Source organism: Aspergillus sclerotioniger (assembly GCF_003184525.1).
Source record: "Aspergillus sclerotioniger CBS 115572 chromosome Unknown BO94scaffold_39, whole genome shotgun sequence".
Lineage (NCBI taxonomy): Eukaryota > Fungi > Ascomycota > Eurotiomycetes > Eurotiales > Aspergillaceae > Aspergillus > Aspergillus sclerotioniger.
The window spans coordinates 278,276-299,048 of record NW_020291029.1 but is presented as its reverse complement, the minus strand read 5'-3'; the positions used below and the strand labels follow the sequence as shown (position 1 = coordinate 299,048).

Below are 20,773 nucleotides of genomic sequence, written 5' to 3'. Positions count from 1 at the left end.
TGCATTGTATGTGGTGTAGGTTGGACTCGCTTCATGGAATGGAAGTATCCTGTTGAAGTGGTGGTGAGGAATAAAGGGTTGTTTAAGGGAGCGGGGGCTGTGGAGGCGTTGTCGCCGTTATGAGGGTCTGGCTTTGAGGGCTGGGATGGGGGAAGGAGGCGGAGGATGTTTATAATATCGATACATGATGTGTTGAATGTTGGGATGAGAGGGTTGGTGGGACATAGAAGCACTGAGGAGGGTTTATCGTCGATGCGATGCGATGCGATGCGACGCGACAGGTGGAGCTTTTGTGGTTGGTGATGGTATGGCATAGCATAGCTTGATTGTGAGTTACTGTTCCTTTTTTTGTTTTTTTCTTTTATGTTTACTGTTACTGTGACTTATAGTATACCCAGAATATCACGGGCACAGATAGAATGTTATGGTGAGGAATTTGTAGATTGGACTCCGTAGCAGAGATGTGTAGTGCTTGATCTCAATTTATGTAAAAGAAGTAGAACCCTAACTTTTATTCAAACTATCCAACTGTCGACGATCTACATACAATCAAGAACACTAACCCATATACCCAAGACTACACTTTCTATCCTACGAACCTTCACTCCTACCAGCACTAGCACTAACAGCCCTCACAACCTCCACATTCGCCCTCGCGATCTTCTTCCTCTTTTCACCCCCTTCCAAACTCCCAAACTGCACTCCCATATCCGCCAGTGCAGACTTGACCACGTAGCATGGGTCACTGTATCCCGGGGTCAGGAAGCGCTCTAGTGGGGTTTCCTGATATACGGTCTGGTGGTGTGTATATGTATGCTCGAAGAGTTTGAAGGGAGAGAGGGCTGAGTCGTGTGAGAGGTTTGAAATATTCTGGAGGTCTGTGTCGATGTCCATGTTGGTGGGTGGGGGATTGGAGAGGGATTGGGCAAGTTGGGTGGTGAAGAGGTGGACGCGTTCGGAGGCAATGAGGGAGTCGACCCAGGTGCTTGTTGGGACTGGAGGGTTCTAGGCTTGTTAGATATGTATGGGAATGGAAGTGCTTTGGGATACTAACAGACTCAATGTGTTGGTGTTGGTTATGGAGGGAGAGGTTGTGTTCGGTTAAGGGGTGGTGGATGGTAGACATGGTGGTTGTCTGTCTCTGTTGGTCTCTGCTTTTGGGAAGATGGATGAGGGGAGAATGAGCGTAGAAGAGAAAGAATTTTATAGGAGTAGCTTGGAGAAAGTTCAAGAGAATTGGGTACTCGTAGACAAAGTTGATATGAGTCTGGATGTGGTCAGCTCTCGCTTTTTATATGCCACACGCCGCCTATTCACGCCCACATTCACCAGTGCTTTTGGACCCCGACAAGACCAAGCATCGGGGATGCCTGCACCAAGACCGGGCTCTACACTAATGCAACGGTGAGTGGACTGGATACATCCAAGCTAACAGGTGGTATGCACCTTGTATCGACTAGACAGTGAACCCCGGTCGAAACAGCACACTCCGATGCCCCTCCAGGGTAATTATGGAGGTGCAAGGTTTAATTTCTCCTCGGACACAGCCTGGCCCCAATGCACACGAGACAGATCTGCACGGGTGACAAAAGAAAAGATGCCAGACACACGCAGCATCGTGAAATGACCTGACGCCTCTTCGATACTGCCAAGCGATGTTGAGGGAAGAAGGAACAGGAGCCAGGACGAAGGAGGGAAAGGAGACACACTCGACATAGACCAATGCACCATGTCCTACCCTCACCCTCCTAGCTTATCGGTCTATCTGGCCGCATGCAGGTCGTGGCGTACCGTCCGCTCGGGCTGAAATAGGAGAAACTAACGGTTTCTCTGGCCTATGGACGGGCTTGGGCGCTCAGGGGACGTTGTCAGGCGAGTCCAGTGCCAGATCGTCGGGTCCGGATCGTCAGTAACAGAGTTTCTCGGGTTGATGCTAATGTAGGTAGATGCGCACGCTGTGGCCTGATGGTGGCCTGCGTGTCTGGGCCCATGGTCGTTGGCGGATATCGCGACGATGAAACAGATCGACTGAGATGCGCGGAGGCTGTGCAGTCAACCACGGTGATTCTCATGGCAACTGACATTGCTTATATTAGCTATGGACAGGATACAGAGCATCTTGCAGAGTCAGGAGATACAACATATGAAGGAGCGTTCGAGACACTCGTCTTCCCAGTCAACTCGAAAAGAACAACTCAAGCCCTGGTACCCAATTCCCGTCACATCAGGTACCAACGACATTGAACTATCCGGACAGTTGCTAGTGACGCGCCTAGTCGAGGCAATCCATACCACATCGAGAGGTCTAGAGCTGTCCCTGATCCCTCTCCGTCCCGGGGGAATGGTTCCGTGGTGCATTGCATGGATCCCCTCCACCGGCAATTGCGTGGCTTTCTAGGAGTACCTATGCCTGCTCCAGTGGCTGAGCCGGCCAGGAATCACATCCTGGACCTTTGCTTGCTGCCTGGGCCGTTGCCTGTCCGTGAAACTGAACGGATCCTTGTCAGCGCCGGTCCGTCGGCGCTCCCGGGTGGGCACTAGACGGACCAGGGGTTGAACAAAGCAACCATTCCATCGGGATGTCTGTTGCCCCCCAGTGAATTTCCAATATTGGGTGACCGATGGCGTGCAGCCAGTCATCCATGGGAGTATACCGTCGCTGGTCGAGACTACAGCCTGCTAGCCACTACTATCCCACACTAATGCACCCGAAAAAGCAACTCCAGGCCGCTACGCTGTCGATCGCAATGCTGCCCATGCACGGAGAAGGCCTCTACAACTGGTCGAGGTAGGCGATTGGTAAATGTCGCCTCTCAATATTGGGCTTACTTCTGTTATCGGCCGGGCACCCCATCCGTGCTCTCGGGCTGGCCGTGATCCAGGCATTGCGGGTTAAGCATCAGCAAAGGTGGTAGATTGGGTCTCCTGAGGCTTGCGTGGTGTACAATACATCAATACCGGGTCAAATAGTCAATCACAGCAAATCAAAGCCAACAGCCCAACAAGAAAGTCTCAAGCAATAGAACCCCCACCCCCGGCCAAACATATTATCTCACTCAATACCAACGTCTCTCAGTAATACCTCTGTCGTTGCCAAAACCTCCCAAACCCATCAAAGATGTCCATATTCAAGTCTTCGTTTCCGATTCTTATCGGCCCAGGGCTTCGTCGAACCCTCGACTCAAGCCAGGGTTCAGAACGTTCCTCTATGCCGCTTGTGCTCGTGTCGCAGGTGACTGAACTTGCAGCGATCATGTTCGAAGCGGTGTCCATATAGTCTTTGTCTGTATCGTGGGTGATATTCGTGACGCATTCCTCCATGTCCATTAGAGCCTCCATATCTGAGCAATCCATGACTTCGGGTGCCATTGTGGAGTCCACTATCTCGTAGTCCAACTCCCCAGTGGCTTTTGTAGCTTCATGCCCAAGGTAGTCCAACGGTTCGCCAAAGAGGCTGATTTCGACCATCGAAGATGATATCCAGCTGTCGCTTCCAATTCGAACCTTTGAGGTTTGTTTGTCGCCGTGCACCCCTCCATCCAAAATCATACCGTCATCAAAATCTTTGGTAGCAGCTACAAAGCTGCTGCAATTATCGAAGGCTGAAACAGGCTGCCAATCCAAGTCCGCATTAGGCAATCCGGACTGTTCGAGGGAAATGTCATCGCGTAAAAGGGATGTAGCAAGCTGCTCCGGCATCCATCTTTCCTTCTCAATCGCATCGACCTTCTTGGCGCTTCTAGGAAGCTTCGCTGTGCTCCTTTTCGACCCAGAGGATAGAGAGGGAAATTTGCGCTTCTGGAATTCTTCGCCCTCTTCGAGTCGGCTGTAGCATTGCTGATTATTATCTATGCTAATGTTCGGTTTTGATGGTGTCCCAACTGTCTCTGGGGGGTTCAGGTAGTAACCAAGGAGCTTCTTGGGATGCAGCTCCAAGGCTCGGTCGGATGAGAAATCAAGAGCTAGGACTCCATCCTTCCCCTTGAGCTCAGATGTTAGATTGACATTTTCCCAAGATCGTGGGGGATAATAGCCTCTCGTTGTAGATGGGGTGTTTGCAACAGCATTCGAGTGCTTGGGTGCAGATGTGGTTGGATATTCGGCGCTATCGCTCTCCTCATCTAATTCGCAGGTGGTCCTGCTGCTGGAGATCCGGTCGGAAACTGACTTTCCAAGCAGGAATTCGCTTTCAGAGAATCCGAGCCTAGGGGCCGGGTGCAAGTTCCATGCAGCCATAGGTGTGTCGAAACCGAAAAGGTCCGGCATCGGACCGCTGGTACGGGATTTGACAGGGGCTGATGCCTTTCCCTTTTGGAAAATTCCCTGGATACCCCGATGATTCAACTACCACGAGATTAGCAGAGTCATCCTTCTATCACTTAAGAAGTCCACTCACTGTCAGTCGATCACAGGGTACATTGGAAGCATGGAAGGTGTCGTTGGTTGGCCTTTTCACTCGCTTCGAGACACGGTAATTTCTCCCGCCGACTTTCTTGTTCTTATACTCATATCGATCGTTCTTGGTTCTGTGTCGAGGACGGCGTTCATATCCGTGATGATCCTTGTTTGAAGTGTAGGAAGTTGATGCCAGGTCAGTTGCCAGTGATGCAACTGACTGTTCAAACCATCCCAGCTTGGACGGTCTCGGCCGACTCTCACGACCCAGCAGCTGTTCCTGGCTCTTCTCTGTGGTAATATCAGGGTTCATATTCAGTAAAAACCCACAGACTGTTGGGCTTTCCCGATCAAGTCGTTCTTCTTTCACTGTAACGGAGTTGGATTCGAGGTCTTCCTGGTTCGTTCCCCGTGTTATAAAGTCGGGTGGGCGGTGCTTGCTTTGGACGTGAGCGAGGTGAGTTCGCGAGAACCTAGGAAACCTGCTGGCTGCAGGACGTTAGGAGCCAGTCTCACACCAGAAGAGAGATCGAGTGAACCAACGTTGAGGCGAAGGGTGCTTGAAAGTGGGAACTGGTCTGGAGCTGGCAAGTTCAGCATTTGTTTGCGCGATCCACACCTCGATCCTGTTGTATGAATCACAAGACAGATATCGGTGGACTATGGCTTGAGCCATGATGAACAGTGAGGATGAAGGGTCAGGTGTGTGGTTGGGTGGTGTGGAGGGGAAGGAGTGTCGTAGAAAAAGTCCGCCGGTGAGGCAAGTGCTGCTGGGCGCCCTGATGACATCGCTACGACTTGGATGGGACGATGACTTAAGCGTCGGACTTTGCTTCAAGATGATGTCGCAGTTTCCAACTATGAGGAAAACTCTTCCGAGCTCCAGGTCATCAACTTAGGCTATCATACATTTCCTCCGCAAGTATCATCCCCTTACCTCTCCATATTAGCCCGCTGCTTTCCTCCTTTCCGTAGATAGTAGCCACAATATTGGATGCAACAACATCGATATCAACTCACAATTCTGACAAGTACGTAAACCAGTCAAAGACGGTTTAACCGGCAACGTACACAGACCCGAAGATGACACTGGCGACATTCAACTATGAAATCCGGAAGATATTCAAGACACTCCTCACATTCCTGCCCTCGGTTGATACGCTTCCAGCGGCCATCATAATCGCATTCATGGCGCTCCCGTAAGTCTTGTACCACCCGTTGCACCTCAGCTTGAGCAGGGGGCTCGACTTGGTCCCGGCCAGCAACGTGCTGGGCTCGATGTAACAGTCTGTTCTCATCCCATACCTCGCATCTGCACTTCTTCCACTTGGTTCCGCAGACGTAGCAAAACTCATACCTACATCGGCATCTGAGAGGGAGACCATGTCCTTTAATCGATACTCATGTCAAGTTTTCCAGTCAGGTTCCACTTACGTGATATGGTTGCAGCCCGTTCCCAGCTCGACAATGTTGCGGCATCTGGCACAGCGCTGCCACCCTTGCTCTTTCGCCAAATCCAAGACCTCGTGATATTCATCGATACACTGAGCACCAGCATGGACTTGTCGTTTACACAGAGTGCATGTCTGCTGGCGACAAATCTTGCATGTACCAATGTAGCCCTGCACTTGGAATGGCATAAGGTATGTCGCGCACGCTGCGTTTGGGCAATAGGTTCTGTATGGGTCTTCGCGCTCCATTTTCTTCTCCTCGTACCGTTTGGCTAGCTCTTGGCCTAGAAATGCTTGCACGGAAGACAAAACGATCGGCATGCGGCAGCAACGAGGAGGGAAAAGCGACTCGTCGATGAGGGAGTCTTCGACTAGCTTGTGTATGCACTTTCGACAGTATTGATGTGAGCACGGCGCCACAAACATGTCGCTCATGGGGCGTAGCTCCGTGCAGGCAACGCATTCGGAGGGTTTGCTATGAGTGGAATGGCGTTTCTCGGCGTCCTTCGAGCTCTCCGCGGTACAGTTTTGAGGAGCAGCGTCCACAGGCGTCGAATCGGCGTGTTGGAATCGTAGACTGCTTTCGCAACGCTCAGGGCCATCTTGTGGTCTTGGATATCCCTGGCACATTGCTGAAGCTCGGTTGTCCACTCGCTGAGGGCTAACTGCCAGTCTGAGAGAAGGCCGGCCTTTTGCTTCCAGCTCTCAATCTCGACCTGGGCCTCTTGGTGCAGAACGTTGATGAGTTCTTTCGACAACTCATCCATGGTGAATATTCCCGATGTGAATGAGGAGATACAGTGGATGAGGAAGGTCAAGGGATAAGGTGGATGAGTGAGTTAGTAAGTGAAGTGAGATGAAAACAGGAGACAAGACAGTAGGAAAAAATGGGGGGAGGAGGGAAGCTCGATACCTTCACTGGAAGATCAGGTACCATCCACTGCGCCCACCAAACGGGATTAGCTTCATGGGTGCAAACAGATGCGAAATCATCGAGAAACCCAGGTTCCAGACCGATGCAGGTAGAAAGGTAAGTACGGAGGAGGGAGTGAGAAAAGGAACGAGAGAAACAGTAAAAGAAGCAGTGAAAGAAAGGCTGCAGGAGACTTTGATTTGTAGTAAACATGGTGTAGTTCTAACCTCACCTTCAAGCTACCAAGCTACCAAGCTAATCAAGTGGCACTGAACCGGAGTAAGACAAGCAATCAGATAAGCTACTCGGGTGCGGAGTACCAGAGAGATACCGGGCAGTCTCCTCCTCGCTGGTGATAATCCCCGATAGCAGTAAGGTGTCGGTTCAGCCATACCCAGACACTCAGACAGACAAGATCGTGGAACCGCCGAGTCCGTGCAGAGAGATTGGATGGGCCATGGCCAAGTTCTTCAGCAGCCCTATGAGTGGCTCCCCTCCACCAACGGACAACGGAGGCTGCAACGGATTCCCGTCAAGTCCACGAGCTTGTGCGGTGCATAGTAGATTGCTTACAAGACACAGCCGATCGTTTCGGTTTTACCCTTAGCTCCCTTCAGTCCCGACGTGCTCTTCGGCTTTGGCACCGCCCAAACCAGACTCACCCTCATCCGGTCCGGTGGGGATAGGAAGTAGTAGTACTAGACACGGGCACCTTGATGGAAAGGCTGCGACCCAGTCAACCAAAACCGCCTACAGGTAAACCTCCCACCCGCCGTAGCCCGCGGGAAAAGGGGGACAGGACTGGAAGAGTAGAAGACAGGCAGAGGAGGGGAACGGAGGTGCGCGCCGGGCATGACTCTTTAGCGTCTCCAATCCCATCGCTCTTTGCCCCCCTCGTTTGCATTATTAAGACAAACATACCGTTTGCCGTGCTGGCTGCAGTTGGAGCTACGCTGGCGGGTAGTTGGCTGTCGCTTTGAGCCTCGAGCACCCTCGCCCTCTGCCACTTCTGCCACTACTGCCAGACTTCCCCCGCTTTGTCGGCCGCTTCTTCTTCCTCTCATCTGTTCCCTAGAAATCAACTCCCCCTCCATCCCTTGTTCCGATTCTGCAGAACTGCTTCCCTACTCTCATCTCTCCCTCTGTTTCTGGCTCGAATTGACGAGTCGCTTCTAAAAGGTACGTCAAGATTTTTTTTTTTTTACCTTTTTTTTTTCTCGCGCATTTTTCCCACTACCAGTGAATCTTTTCGTTTCATAATTCGGTAGACTCACCTGAGTCTCCGTTGTGGAGGGGATCCTCTGCAGGGACTGCTCTCACAAAAACCACCCCCTCTGCCATCTTTCCTCTTCTCTCTTCCTCTCTTCACTCCTGTTTTTCTTCTCGCTACCTCTCATTTCCTTCTTCCTTACCCAAGTCCGACTTGACTACTTCAAAGGAGTCGCCGAAGCTTGTCACTAATCCTCACCACTCTGACTCCCTCGACCCGCGGGTGCTTACTGCCAAGATAGTTTCGATCACAATCTTTGTGAAATCCAAAATTCAAAATGTCCAAGCTCTTTGTCGGGTCTGTTGGTCCTTTCTCTCTAACTCCCATGCCCCATCATCAGACTAACCGTGATCAGAGGCCTTGCCTGGCACACTACTGATGAGACCCTCCGTCAGGGTTTCTCCGAGTTCGGTGCCATTGAAGAAGCTGTTTGTCCTCCACAATCCTCTGGGCCCATAAGAGTCTCCTCGTTCTCCCCATACTTACCATTTTCAGATTGTCGTCAAGGACCATGACACCAACCGCAGCCGCGGATTCGGCTTCGTCCGTTTCGCCAACCCTGAGGATGCCGACACCGCTGCGCAGGCCATGAACAACCAGGAGTAAGCATACAACCCGTACTCCACTTCCCAGCCATCAAGGGCGACACTAACTTGTGCAGATTCGACGGCCGCGTCATCCGTGTCGACAAGGCCTCGGAGCGCCAAGGCCCGCGCTCCGGTGGTGGTTTCCATGGACGCGGTGGCTACAACCGTGGTGGATACGGCGGCGGTGGTAAGTTGCTTGATTTCCAATGTCGAATAGTCTCGATGCTGACGATCGCAGGCTGGCGTAACAACCAGCAGCAGGAGGAGACTGGCCATGCCGAGTAGGCTGTTTAAGCATGCCCACTGCCATGGACCGGCCTTCTGCCGTTGCCTTTATTCTGATTTACTTCTTTCGTGCATGTCAGCTGCTGTAGTCCCTTCGGACATAAAGTTTGGGATAAACACGAGCGCATGCTCACCGGCTTTTTTTATGATGGAGACTTACGAAGACACGACCACTGCCTCTTTACTTTGACGTCTGTTCATTGCGATAATGACATCTCTTTTGACTTGATCCGCATCGTGTGGCTAAAATCATTGTGCTTTGTCGTTTACTCGGGTCATAGTTGACATGTATGTAATCCGACTTATGTTACACCTGGTTTGAGCCGAAGGGTGTGGTCCAGCGAAGCTCTAGTGTTCTATCGTGAATTTGGAATTATTCTAGGTCCAAGTCATGATCTATCTATCCATCCCTACGTAAACAGTAATCTATTCAGCCGGTGGGAATCCCCAATGCGCCTCCTGTTCCGATGGATGCAACGACTCTTCCAAGACCCGCTCGGCTTTTTCTTCCTCTCTCCGCACCTCGTCTTCGTTCTGAAGAGCCTTAACCCGCCGCACCAAATCGGTGATATGCATCTCAGCATTGCCAAGACCAAGTCCCTCAAGCGCCTTCTCCAACATGAAAAGATACTCTGCATTCTTTCCACTCTTGCCCTCGCTGCGACTGATCACCTCGGCCACAGCCTGCTGTTCCCGTTGGGCCGGTTCGCGCAGAAACTGGGAGTTGGTAGGCTGGCCAATATAGACCATGCAGGTGATGGGAGTAGTAGGAAATTCTGTGGCGTCAGATCCCTGAGATTTCAGGACTGGATGGAACGGCGTATAGTGATCAGTATAGCCGTTGATTTCGCGAATGTCGAGATAGTGGCGGACTTCATTGGCATGGCTGGCGGGGATGTGGTACGCTGCACCCCAGATAGTGGCGCTTGGGGATGTTTCATGGTGTGCTAGCTATTTCAAGTGGTGGTTTGTGAGACACCTTCTCGGATATGATAGAGTGCAGTACTTGGGGATCAATGCAGTGTGGATGAACAGGAAAGGGACACAGCGACAGTATATGGAGGATCGACAGAAACAACATACCGGATCATCAAGGGTCTCCCAGAATTCCCGCTCAATCACTGTTACTACCCGTCCAGGTTTCTCTGGGGTTCCGCGGTGGTCATTACTAGATAGATAGATCGTGCGTTAGCCTACTGCGCTGAAACACCATGCAATCCGGATCCACGCCAGGTACGTGACGATCAGTAGCTTAAAGGCACACTTCAGACTTACCTAGCCTATAGAGTTCCGGTCCTTCAGTCAATCTCGAATCAACCCACACTGATGGGTATCTCATCCCGCAGTATGAAACAGTCAGAGAATAAGCGATATGACATACCTGCCAGAAGCGTCGGACATAGCCATTGATGTAACCTGGAACTCGTTGATCTATCGCATTGCGCCGTTGGTTAGTTGCGCTGGATAGACAATTCAGGCACCCTCATTCCGGCCCGACGATCCTTTAGGGGGGACTTGAACGTACCGAAATGCGGCGGAGGCTTCCAAATCAAGCTCCTTTTAAAGGGGTCAGCCACATCGTCACACCAGGCCTGGGTTTATCGTCTCGCCAATCGCGTTAATCGATATGATAGGCTTACCCGTAGCCGAATACCCAGAGGTCGCCGTCGGGGAAGTTCTCGCGCCAGTTTTTCTCGGACGAGACTGCAGGTGTCCCCTCGCTGGATACCATATTTTATTTGGGAATCTGGAGTTTGGGTTAACAGTTGTCGATGTTGGTCAGTGTTCTGCGGGGTAATTTCGTACTATATCTACTCGGTGTGAAATATATAGCCGTAGCAACCCCGATAAAAGAGGCGATCAGAGCTCGATGACACCCCAGCTGTCTAAATCAATACGATTTAATGGTAGAGAACCCCAGTCACTGCGTTCAAGAGAGCGAATATCCCAGATTGCCGGTCTATGGAATCCATCGCGAACAAGCACGCCACGGCGGGCAAAGAAGGGGTTCTCCGCGTGTTTGCACTGTTTGCTGGCTTCTGGGATGTTGCCACTATCCTTGTTCCTCATTCGCTCTCGACTCTACTCGCACTTGATTTCCCGTCAATGTGGCGTCTGCTTGGAACATCCCGGCTGTTCTTACTTCTTTCTACCTACTTCCGTGCAGGTCGGAAAATAACTGACTTTACCTTGTCACCAAATTCACAGGTCTCAATCTCTGGCTGGGGACCTTGGGGCCTGCAGAACTTGCGCGTACTCGTATTGCCGACTCGAGTCATCTCGGAGCCAGCGGGGCGGCCCAGACGCCGGACCCAGCCTTAGCCCCAGCTAACCCAACTGGTAGCTAGATACTATCAAACATTGCGGATCGCTAATCAATTGACTTCAATTTTCGTCAGCTTTATGCAGGGTTGGTTGATCTGATCCTTCGAAGACATCCTTGTCCCTATAGATTAATGATCGCCTTTGAACTCGGCCGATAACTCCGTCGGGCTACATCAGTGACTGATCGTCTTCCTTCTCCTGAAGTTATATATCTTGCCTTGTGTGCCCGTTCAATACACCATGGCTAGTCTCCTTCGTCTCCTCCGAACACAATATAACCCCCCGGTCGACCCCAGTGGGGTTTCATTTGCAGGGAAGACGGTTCTCCTGACCGGGGCAACATCTGGACTGGGGTTTGAGGCCGCCATCAAGCTCCTCAATCTAGGGGTGGAGTCTCTTATCATAGGCAGCCGTAACTTACAGCGAGGCCAAGTGACCAAGACAGAGCTTGAAAAGCTCACAAACAGACCTGGCGTGATCCAAGTATGGCAGGTGGAATTAAACAGTTTCCAGAGCGTTAAGAGCTTCGTGAACCGCGTGAACAACGAACTGAAACAGCTGGATATCGCGTTGCTCAATGCAGGCTTATGGAATCGAGACTCTGGCGTCTCAGCCGAGGGATGGGAGGAAACACTGCAGGTTAACACGCTATCCACTTCTCTATTGGCACTTCTGCTCCTTCCAAAGCTCAGGAGTAGCTCATCCCCGTCGGATCCGGCTCATCTCACGGTCGTCTCCAGCCAACAGTTTGTTCGCGTCAAAGCGCAGAGTCTTCGGACAAAGCAGCCCTTATTGAAACATCTCAATAGCCCGCAGTTCTTCAAAGGCCCAAGGCAGTATGGTATCTCCAAGCTTCTCCTGGAATATGTTCTCAAGACGGTAGCTGGTCTTATCCGAAATGAAAATGGCACCCTGCCTGTCATCATCAACACTGTAAGCCCTGGGTTCTGCGTCTCGTCGTTGGGACGAAAGTACAGTAGATTCTACGAGCGATGGATGGCTTGGCTGGCCTATAAGCTCTTTGCTCGCACTGCGGAACAAGGCAGCCGGTCGTTGGTCAGTGCCACTTACCAAGGGGTGGAGTCGCATGGGAAATGTTGGCGGAGCGATGGATACTTGGAGTAAGTCTGCTTGCTGGTTTTCAATCCAATTGATATGCGCATTGGAGCAAGCCATAGGTGCTAACACTGAGCAGTGAATCTGTGGCATTGACGACCGGAGTGGAAGGAAGGCAATTCCAGGCGGCCGCATGGGCGGATATCATGGATGTGCTCGAGAGCCAGTCCAAGGGACTGAAGAAGTCAATCAGGGGTTGGTAGAAGCGCTTAAGGCCCACTACTCGAAGCGTTACGCCATCCTGCTGCTGCGGTCGAATGACTGGTCCGCGCGACCGTTGGAGACGTTCAGGCAATGTAAGACAAGAGTTCGATAGGCGTTTCCAGACGGACAGACCGTCGCCAGGCTCCACCGTGAATGGGCAAGGAACCTGTGGGCCAAGCATTCCCGGATTAAATTAAGTAGCATCAAGCATAGGGCTGAGGCCGGTCGGACACGACTTCGTCTGGATGCGAGCGTTCCTTTTGGAGCGGCCAGCGACTGTGTTGCATTATATCCGGGCCATTCACTTATTGATGACTAGCACTAGCAGAAACAGCCCGGTCGTACGTAGACATTCACAGCCTCATCCACCCAGGGGCGAGAGAACGAGATGCGGTGCCTGAGCAGGTCTCTTGGCGACTCCTGCTGAACCGCCGCCCCACGGCTCCGCTCTCCAAGGCCGCAAAAACAATCTGTTCATTAACGACTAGCAGACCATGGGTAGAACTTAATCAGGCCTTCCATCCTTCTCCGACCTCCTTTTGATCTCAGCCTATTTCTTCCCACTTCTCTCCCCTCACAGTCTGCTTTCTGCCCCCTTGACTCGGCGCCTGCCTGCCTTCTGCCCCTCTCCAGATTGCGCCCGGCATCGGTTACGTCAGCTTTGCGGTCATGGCATACAATCAGTCCTACAACCCCGATGCGCTGCCAGCGTAAGTCCCAACCCTCTGACAGCCCATCAGAAGCCATGCAGGGCGTCGCTAATGCACGACAACTTGATACAGACATGCAGAGCCGGAACAGGTACGGCAGTCCCAGCGTTTCTCGTCTGCCCGGTGGATTGCCCCGCGCCTCCTGACTTGGCCATGACAATAGGTAGCGCAAATGATCGGTGCCATGCAATCGAGCAGCGGACACCAACAGAAGCCTCGCCCACCTCCTCATTCTACTTCCAGCGGGATTCCCCCTCGAGTGCCGGTCTCTGGTGCTGGCAACCTGAGCCCACATCCCCAACGATACGGCGCGCCAGGCCAGCGCCCTCCCATGGAGGTCGCGCACGGTAAACAGTCACCTACAAACGTCCCTCCGGCGAGTCAACACCGTCCTCATCCACTACACCCGTCTCCTCCTCCCCAGAACTACGGCTTCGGGCCTCCTCCCACCCAGCCGGTACGCAATCGTCCGCCGGTGGCACGCCCGCCCAATTCGCCGCACCATGCCGCGATGGCAGTCCCGGACGACGATCCGCAACAGCTATTCCCCCTGTTCCGCGCTGCGAACACCTCGCACTCGGGGTCACTCACGGAGCTGGAGCTGGGTTCTGCTCTGGTGAACGGGGACTTTACCTCGTTCCATCCCAACACGGTTAAGATGATGATCCGCATGTTTGACCGGAACAACAGCGGGACGATCTCGTTTGACGAGTTTGTGGCGCTGTGGCGCTACCTGGCTGCATGGCGGGAGTTGTTCGACCGGTTTGACCAAGATCGCAGCGGGCGCATCAGCCTACATGAGTTTGAGAATGCACTGGTTGCCTTTGGGTACCGTTTGAGCCAGCCGTTTGTGATGGTGCTGTTTAGGACCTTCGAGAATAAAGGGCGGCAGATGAACGGTCATGCATACGGGCCAGCGAAGCAGGGCATGAGCTTTGATCTTTTCGTGCAGGCGTGCATTAGTCTGCGGCGGATGACGGATGTGTTTAAGCGATACGACGACGACCGCGATGGCTATATTACGGTGAGCTTTGAGGAATTCTTGACTGGTAAGTCACCCGTTGCTGAGTGGAGTGTGTTGAGGGTTGTTGGTTGCTAATGCGGGCCGCAGAAATCCTCCAACTCCAGGATTAGATGGGGATCTGATCGATTTGACAGACATTGCTGGAGGGGAAATGATCTTCCTGGGAGCCTCTATAACTATATTGTACATTATACCCTTCGTTCTCGTAGCATCTTTCGCAGGCCGGTGGTTCCATAGCGGGAAAGTATAACATGCGCTTTTATGATTTCGCCCGATGCTCGTAAGGTGCTGGACAAAGAAAGATGCGGTGTAGATTTACGACTGGGCGCTGATAGCCAGCGTCTGGGGTATGCGACAGGAATAGTAGTAGTGGTATACATCGATCAATCATCGGGTAGGAGATGTGATAGGTCGCGTTGTTTGTTGAATTCGGGTATGCGCATAGGCGGGCAACGTAGGCGAGGGATCGGCCTCTCAAAATGGTCCGAGCATAACGATGGTGTAACTCGAATATTTCCTTTCCCCCCAACCATTTGGCCTGCATCGGACGCACGCGTCATGCAGTCGGGTGCCTTATCCCATTTTTCAGCGAAGAAATGCCCTGCCCATGGATTGACCCCTGAAAATTTTCGATTAAATTGACTGGCGTGGAGCTGTTGACACCTTGACGGTGTTAGCTTATAGCTTGCTGCCCGGCCGCTATCCTTCGTCCAGGCCCTCCAGTTCCTCCTGTCCTGATCTCGTCTCGCCAATCCTGACTGCAACCGTCGGTTCTGTCCGCCACCCCATTTCTGTCTTGATTTACATCGCCTCTCCTCTCCAGTCTTTCTTTTCTCTTCCGGAAACTCATCCGGCTATAAGCATGATGGCTACTCGGGTTCCTCCTCGTGAGGAAGACCGTGTCCTTCAAAATGCAGACCAAGACAAGGACGTCCTGGTGAATGCGGAGAAGATGTCGCCCTCCGACGCCGGCGCCTCGTCTCGAGACGGTTCGGAGAAGCCCGACGCCATCGAGTCTCACTCCCAGACATCAGGAGAACAACCTTCGGCTGAGACGCCCGGGGATGGATCCTTGGAGAAAGCTGGCCCCGGCGCACCGCTGGATCGGGTGCCGACGCAGGCGCAAAAGCTGGGGAAGAAGAAGATCGTCGTTGTCATGACTGCGCTTTGTGTATGTTTTTTGTTGTCTCCTCGTCTCTTTGCGCCTTGTGGGGGCAACGCTAACTGCTTGGTCCTGCTATAGCTTGTTTTGTTCCTGGCAGCTCTGGATATGGTAATTATCCCTCCCTCATCGCATGCGGCATCTACATCTACTCACACTCGTGGCTTCTATAGACAATTGTCTCGACAGCCCTACCAACAATCGCAACGCATTTCCACGCCTCGGAGAGTGGTTACTCATGGATAGCTTCGTCGTACTTGTTGGCCAATGCGGCCTGTGTCCCCTTATGGGGTAAGATCAGTGATGTTTGGGGCCGGAAGCGCATCATTCTCATCGCCAACTTCCTGTTCCTCGTGGGCAGTCTGATTTGCGCACTTGCTGTCAACCTCCCCATGATCATCTCGGGCAGAGCCATTCAAGGCGCTGGTGGCGGTGGTATCATTGTGCTTGCTAACATCTGCGTCTCCGACCTCTTCAGTGTCAGGTCCGTCAGCCCTCCCTCCCCACCCTTGTGCACCCAAGACTAACCATCCCTCAGAGATCGTCCCATGTACTACGGTCTATTCGGCTCCACGTGGGCCATCGCAGGAGCTCTCGGCCCCATCGTCGGCGGTGCATTCACCACCGACGTGACCTGGCGCTGGTGTTTCTACCTCAACCGTAAGCCTAACCTCCCCTCTCCAGCCCTAACCCCACTGACCCAACCCAGTCCCCATCGGCGGCGTCTCCTTCGTCATCCTGGTCTTCTTCCTCAAGATCGAAACCGGCAAGGTCCCCTTCTGGGCGGGCATCCGCTCCATCGACTGGACCGGCAACATGCTCATGCTCGGCGGCACTCTGATGTTCCTCTTCGGCCTGGAATTCGGCGGCGTCAACTACCCCTGGGACTCCGCCACCGTGATCTGCCTAATCGTCTTCGGCGTCGTGACCTGGGCCCTCGCCTTCTTCAACGAATGGAAACTAGCCCGCTACCCCGTAATCCCAATCCGCCTCTTCAACAACACCCACAACATCCTCATGCTCCTGATCTGCTTCTGCCACAGCATGGTCTTCATCTCGGGCTCCTACTACCTCCCGCTCTACTTCCAAACAGTCCTCCTCGCCAGCCCCATCATGAGCGGCGTCTACGTCCTCCCAACCGTCCTCAGCCTCTCCATCTTCTCCGCCCTCACGGGGATCATCATCAAAAAGACCGGCCGATACCGCGAACTCATCATCGGCGGCCTGATCCTCATGACCCTGGGCTACGGCCTCCTCATCGACCTGAAATACTACGCCTCCTGGCCCCGCATCATCATCTACCAAATCATCGGCGGCATCGGCACCGGCCCCCTCTTCCAATCCCCTCTCGTCGCCCTCCAAGCCAACATCCACCCCTCCGACATGGCCGCCGGCACCGCCACCTTCGGCTTCCTCCGCCAAGTCTCCGCCGCCATCTCCATCGTCCTCGGCACCGTCATCTACCAAAACGTCTTCCACCAACAAATGCCCCGCGTCACCGCCGCCATCGGCGAATCCAAGGCAAACACTCTCGACAGCTCCTTCTCCGGCTCCGCAACCTCCCTCATCAAAGCCCTGCCCTCGGCAGAGAAAACCGTCGTCCTGAAAGCATACACTCTCGCCTTAAGCCGCATGTGGATCTTCTACTGCGCTATGGCGGGGGTAGGTCTCATCGTGAGTCTGTTTATTCGCCCCGTGGTGTTGAGTAAATCACATGCGATTGCCAAGACGGGGTTCGCGGAGCAGGAGAAAGCCAGACAGGCTGTTTTGGAGGATCAGAAGAGGAAAAGGCAGGAAGAAGAGGCAGAGGGAGGAAGAGGTATCACTAGTAGTAAAGAGGAGGTATGATTGATTTGAGGAGGTTCATCATACATATGTCTACTATATATCAATCATATCTATCCCTCTCCTTCCCTCCTTCCTTCTCTCCACACAAACAAACACACACTCAAAGTCGAAGTCACACCTACATCGAGAGAAAAAGGCAAGAACAGCAAGAGAAAGAGAGAGGTGGGTGGGGGGTGCGGAGAGAGAGAGTCAACCCCCCCCCTCCTGGCCCAGAAGGCGAGAGAGAGAGAGAGAAAGAGAGAGGGAGAGTCATACAAAAAGTACTTCAATCATATTACCATTACCATTACCATTATTTATTAATCAATCAATCAATCAATCAATCAATCAAACATACATAATTCTTGGCTATACCTGCTTACGTACTATGCACCCTGCATCTACAAGAATAGTAATATTAGAGTTAATGTAGCCTCCAACGCGTCATGAGTCATGACCTCATCTTAATTAAATAAAGTTAAACTTTTAGAATTTATACTATGTACTATACTTAGGTAGAGGGCGGGAAGAAAAACGGACGTGCCGTGAAACTATCAAATTAAATTCTCCTAGTCGCACATCTTTATATACAATTTTTCCAAATAAACAAAAATAATAAGAAAAGAAAAGAAAAGGCCACCCTTGACTAGAACTAGAAAGGGGACACTAGCAAATTAAGTGCCCCGTGTCCAGTGCTTAACTTAAAGCAAGATAATGATGATAAAAAAATAGGAAAAGAGAGGAATGAATGAAATATATCGCACCATTCTCATGTATTTCGAGACCGAGAGAAATAGATCGATAGATAGGATGAGAGGTCAATAGCCAAAAACGACGAGATGGCAAAAAGGAAGGGGTATAAAGTTGAAAAGGAAAACCCTTATCACAAACAAGGAAGGACTAGGAACTTGTTCAGAACCAGAGGAAAAAGAGGTTCCCAGGGAAACAAACGAGCCTCATTCGAACTTTCCCATCCCAATTAGAGTAAACCACAGGTAGCTTTCGCCAACGCCAGAAGATGCCATATGTGAAACACGGGAGAAGACGATTCCCCCAAGGAACAAAACACCACAATCATCAGTCTAGTAGTAGGAACAACGGATTGGATTACGTCTTTGGTTTCTTCATGATCCCTTCGGCATTGGGCCCGCTGTCGGGGCTTTTACGCTTTTTCTCTTGCTCATCTTCACGTCCAAACCCCGGCCCATTCTGCAGCGCAGGTGTGGGAAACGTCAGCGGGCTGGGGAGCATGTTGCTGTCCGGCCCGGACCGCCCAAAACCCCATTCCGGGAAGAAGCTGGACGGTGACGGGAGGAGTGCATCAGAAACGAACCGACTGGGAAGAGCTGAGATGGGCGTATCTATATTGCTGTTATTGTTATACGAATTATTGCTCTGCGGCGCGGCTCCGGGAGGCGGTGGCCGTGCAAAGGGATTCGGTGGCCCTTGAGCCCCCGCGCTCAGGATTGCACCGGCAGATGGCGAGGGTGGCGGCAATACCACGCTTGAATGACCCGTATCCGGATTTGCTTTGGCGGGTGTGAGCGTCTTGTTCCCCGCCGAGTCGCGCGATGACGAGTCGGCCGTTGCACTGCCCCGGTCGGAGTTCTCACTCGGGATCTGCACCTTCAGCTGCGGTCGCTTAGGCGGCAATTGACCACTGTTCGTCCGTGCGGGGGGCTTGAGGTCAGCTACCGGTGGCGGACGTGGGGCTTCCGTGGCGGCTCGGGGGAGAGGAGGGGGCTTTGCGGCTAGCCCGCCGGGCTTCATTTCGTGCGATTCGAGTGGTGCCTCAACCTTCGCTAGCGCATTCTCGCCCGCCTCTGTCGGTGGTCCGACGCCAAAATGACGAGCCAACACAGAGCCCCGGTCATCAATAGGTGTGAAGATACTGCGTGATTTGGAGGAGATAGAACGCTGGTGCGGAGGTGACGGAGTCCCTTCCGCCTTCATTGGGCCTGGTATTGCCTCTGCCGGAGCAGTCCCTTCAGGAAGCGACACCGTCCGAGGTGGCGGCGGATGCTGCTCTGTTGCAAATGCCGGAGGCATGGAATTTCGTCCTTGCTCCGGCAGGAACGCCTGCGCGACCTGCGGGACGGTGACATGTGGAGGCTGCGTCATGGCCATCGGAGGCGGCTGCTGTGCAAGTGGATGAGGGGGGTGTTGTGGGATGTGCTGCGGAGGAGGCTGGTGGTGCGGCGGCATGGCTTGAGGTGTCATTGCGTGCGGTGGCATCGGCTGTGGGGGCATAGACTGCGGAGGCATAGGTTGATGCTGAGGAGGCGGAGGCGGAGGGTGAGGGTGAGAGTGAGGATGAGGGTGATGCGGTCCTGGGGGAACATAATGCGCGAACTGAGGTGGACGAGGAGGCTGAGCCATTGTGTGAGCAGGACTGGGATTATAGACGGGAGGATTATGAATGTATGTAAAACCATTCTGCGGAGGAGGCGGAGGCGGCGGGGGTGTGGCATGATGATGCTGCTGAGGCCCCATGTTGGAGCTCACTCGACGAAGATGATTCCGGGACGAAGGTCTAGAAACTCCTTGTGGTTGCGGGGTGCCGTGGCGCGGATCGAATGGCATTCCATTTCCGATCGGTGGGGATGCAGACGGGGCATGCGTGACATGCTGGAAGCCGGGATGACTTGGTAGGTGGGCGGGAATCATTGCAGCATTTGAAGGTGTTGGATGCACATCTTCAGGGGCAGGGGTCGTCTCATCCTCATCGTCATCATCGTCGCGTTTACCGTTGAAGTCCTCAGGACCTTTGTGCTCGTGTGGAGGGCCGAACTATAAGATGTAGAAAACAAGGCATGATGTCAGATCAACGAACAGCCATCAGGATCTGCAGGCAGGTAGGTAACGGACGTATTGATATCGAGCGAGCGTCTCTCTCATATCACATGATGAAAACTCGTACAGCTTCTTGTTGTGACCAAATATAATGACAGCGACATCTACCGAACACAGGACCGCAAGCTCATGTGCCTTCTTGAAAAGACCGCCCTTCCGCTTCAGAAAGGTCCTAGAAGCGCACCAGAGCGTTAGCTTGACGAGCTAGGGCTAATGGAGATGAGGAGATCCACCGGAGGGAGAACATACACTGAGCGGTTGCGATCATCCTTGATCGCCTTGATCTCGATCTTTCTCCGACCCATGAGGGATAACGGATGAACGAATCCCACAGGAAAGAGCGTCGATGAAACACTGATGGACGAGGTCAACAGGTGTCCACGGTGGAGTGGTTCGTCCGCATCAAATGGCGGCGCGAGCTGAAACCCAAGGAAGCGCCGCCCGACGAAAGAATTTCCGGAACGCGATTAGGGAAAATGAAGGATGGCAGGAATCTCCAGGCTGTGGGAAGAATTTATATTTAGTATTTTCTTAAAAACCCCCACATAAGAGTACTATCGTCCCCCATACGGAGAGAAGGAAGAAGTCGGCGTGAAGATAGAAAGAGAATGACCGGGGGGGTGGAGAGGAGCAAAGGAGGGAGGGGTGAGA

The 20,773-nt window shown here is 52.8% G+C and overlaps 10 protein-coding genes across 10 annotated transcripts; 5 read left to right on the top strand and 5 right to left on the bottom strand.

The window, feature by feature from the left end:
• Positions 1-591: 591 nt before the first annotated feature.
• On the bottom strand, positions 592-1,126 carry BO94DRAFT_590306 (uncharacterized protein; the record flags this gene model as incomplete). Its single annotated transcript, XM_025616012.1, has 2 exons — positions 592-1,005; positions 1,055-1,126. The coding sequence occupies 2 exons, from the start codon at positions 1,124-1,126 to the stop codon at positions 592-594; spliced, it is 486 nt and encodes a 161-aa protein (XP_025462687.1).
• A 1,946-nt stretch (positions 1,127-3,072) lies between these two features.
• On the bottom strand, positions 3,073-5,071 carry BO94DRAFT_590305 (uncharacterized protein; the record flags this gene model as incomplete). Its single annotated transcript, XM_025616011.1, has 3 exons — positions 3,073-4,344; positions 4,397-4,884; positions 4,939-5,071. The coding sequence occupies 3 exons, from the start codon at positions 5,069-5,071 to the stop codon at positions 3,073-3,075; spliced, it is 1,893 nt and encodes a 630-aa protein (XP_025462686.1).
• A 395-nt stretch (positions 5,072-5,466) lies between these two features.
• Positions 5,467-6,365, bottom strand: BO94DRAFT_423230 (BRcat and Rcat domain-containing protein; the record flags this gene model as incomplete). The annotated part of the gene is made up of 2 exons (XM_025607421.1): positions 5,467-5,764; positions 5,830-6,365. Coding segments are annotated over 2 exons (834 nt in total), but the record flags the coding sequence as incomplete, so codon positions are not given.
• A 1,557-nt stretch (positions 6,366-7,922) lies between these two features.
• BO94DRAFT_271541 (RNA recognition motif domain-containing protein) lies at positions 7,923-9,171 on the top strand. The gene is made up of 8 exons (XM_025606567.1): positions 7,923-7,938; positions 8,053-8,212; positions 8,271-8,326; positions 8,385-8,457; positions 8,525-8,631; positions 8,691-8,803; positions 8,855-8,945; positions 9,044-9,171. The coding sequence occupies exons 3-7, from the start codon at positions 8,307-8,309 to the stop codon at positions 8,899-8,901; spliced, it is 360 nt and encodes a 119-aa protein (XP_025462684.1). The 5' UTR covers positions 7,923-7,938; positions 8,053-8,212; positions 8,271-8,306; the 3' UTR covers positions 8,902-8,945; positions 9,044-9,171.
• Positions 9,172-9,327: 156 nt separating this feature from the next.
• Positions 9,328-10,852, bottom strand: BO94DRAFT_526941 (gamma-glutamylcyclotransferase; the record flags this gene model as incomplete). Its single annotated transcript, XM_025610369.1, has 7 exons — positions 10,708-10,852; positions 10,542-10,648; positions 10,427-10,458; positions 10,283-10,332; positions 10,177-10,181; positions 9,985-10,069; positions 9,328-9,852 (listed from the first exon to the last, which is right to left on the bottom strand). The coding sequence occupies exons 2-7, from the start codon at positions 10,631-10,633 to the stop codon at positions 9,328-9,330; spliced, it is 789 nt and encodes a 262-aa protein (XP_025462683.1). The 5' UTR covers positions 10,634-10,648; positions 10,708-10,852.
• Positions 10,853-10,976: 124 nt separating this feature from the next.
• BO94DRAFT_271160 (uncharacterized protein) lies at positions 10,977-11,345 on the top strand. The gene has a single exon (XM_025606564.1). It carries the CDS (start codon positions 11,008-11,010, stop codon positions 11,221-11,223), a length of 216 nt encoding a protein of 71 aa, XP_025462682.1. The 5' UTR covers positions 10,977-11,007; the 3' UTR covers positions 11,224-11,345.
• Positions 11,346-12,559, top strand: BO94DRAFT_271161 (putative short-chain dehydrogenase/reductase family protein). The gene is made up of 2 exons (XM_025606565.1): positions 11,346-12,347; positions 12,422-12,559. Exons 1-2 carry the CDS (start codon positions 11,467-11,469, stop codon positions 12,543-12,545), a joined length of 1,005 nt encoding a protein of 334 aa, XP_025462681.1. The 5' UTR covers positions 11,346-11,466; the 3' UTR covers positions 12,546-12,559.
• A 477-nt stretch (positions 12,560-13,036) lies between these two features.
• On the top strand, positions 13,037-14,538 carry BO94DRAFT_539859 (calcium binding modulator protein). The gene is made up of 4 exons (XM_025612793.1): positions 13,037-13,256; positions 13,329-13,347; positions 13,420-14,305; positions 14,368-14,538. The coding sequence occupies exons 1-4, from the start codon at positions 13,216-13,218 to the stop codon at positions 14,388-14,390; spliced, it is 969 nt and encodes a 322-aa protein (XP_025462680.1). The 5' UTR covers positions 13,037-13,215; the 3' UTR covers positions 14,391-14,538.
• A 321-nt stretch (positions 14,539-14,859) lies between these two features.
• BO94DRAFT_502536 (MFS drug transporter) lies at positions 14,860-17,580 on the top strand. The gene is made up of 5 exons (XM_025609453.1): positions 14,860-15,451; positions 15,524-15,553; positions 15,616-15,926; positions 15,981-16,102; positions 16,152-17,580. Exons 1-5 carry the CDS (start codon positions 15,143-15,145, stop codon positions 17,288-17,290), a joined length of 1,911 nt encoding a protein of 636 aa, XP_025462679.1. The 5' UTR covers positions 14,860-15,142; the 3' UTR covers positions 17,291-17,580.
• Positions 17,581-18,130: 550 nt separating this feature from the next.
• rlmA (SRF-type transcription factor RlmA) lies at positions 18,131-20,564 on the bottom strand. Its single transcript, XM_025606563.1, has 3 exons — positions 20,372-20,564; positions 20,138-20,294; positions 18,131-20,059 (listed from the first exon to the last, which is right to left on the bottom strand). The coding sequence occupies exons 1-3, from the start codon at positions 20,425-20,427 to the stop codon at positions 18,377-18,379; spliced, it is 1,896 nt and encodes a 631-aa protein (XP_025462678.1). The 5' UTR covers positions 20,428-20,564; the 3' UTR covers positions 18,131-18,376.
• Between the last annotated feature and the right edge of the window lie 209 nt (positions 20,565-20,773).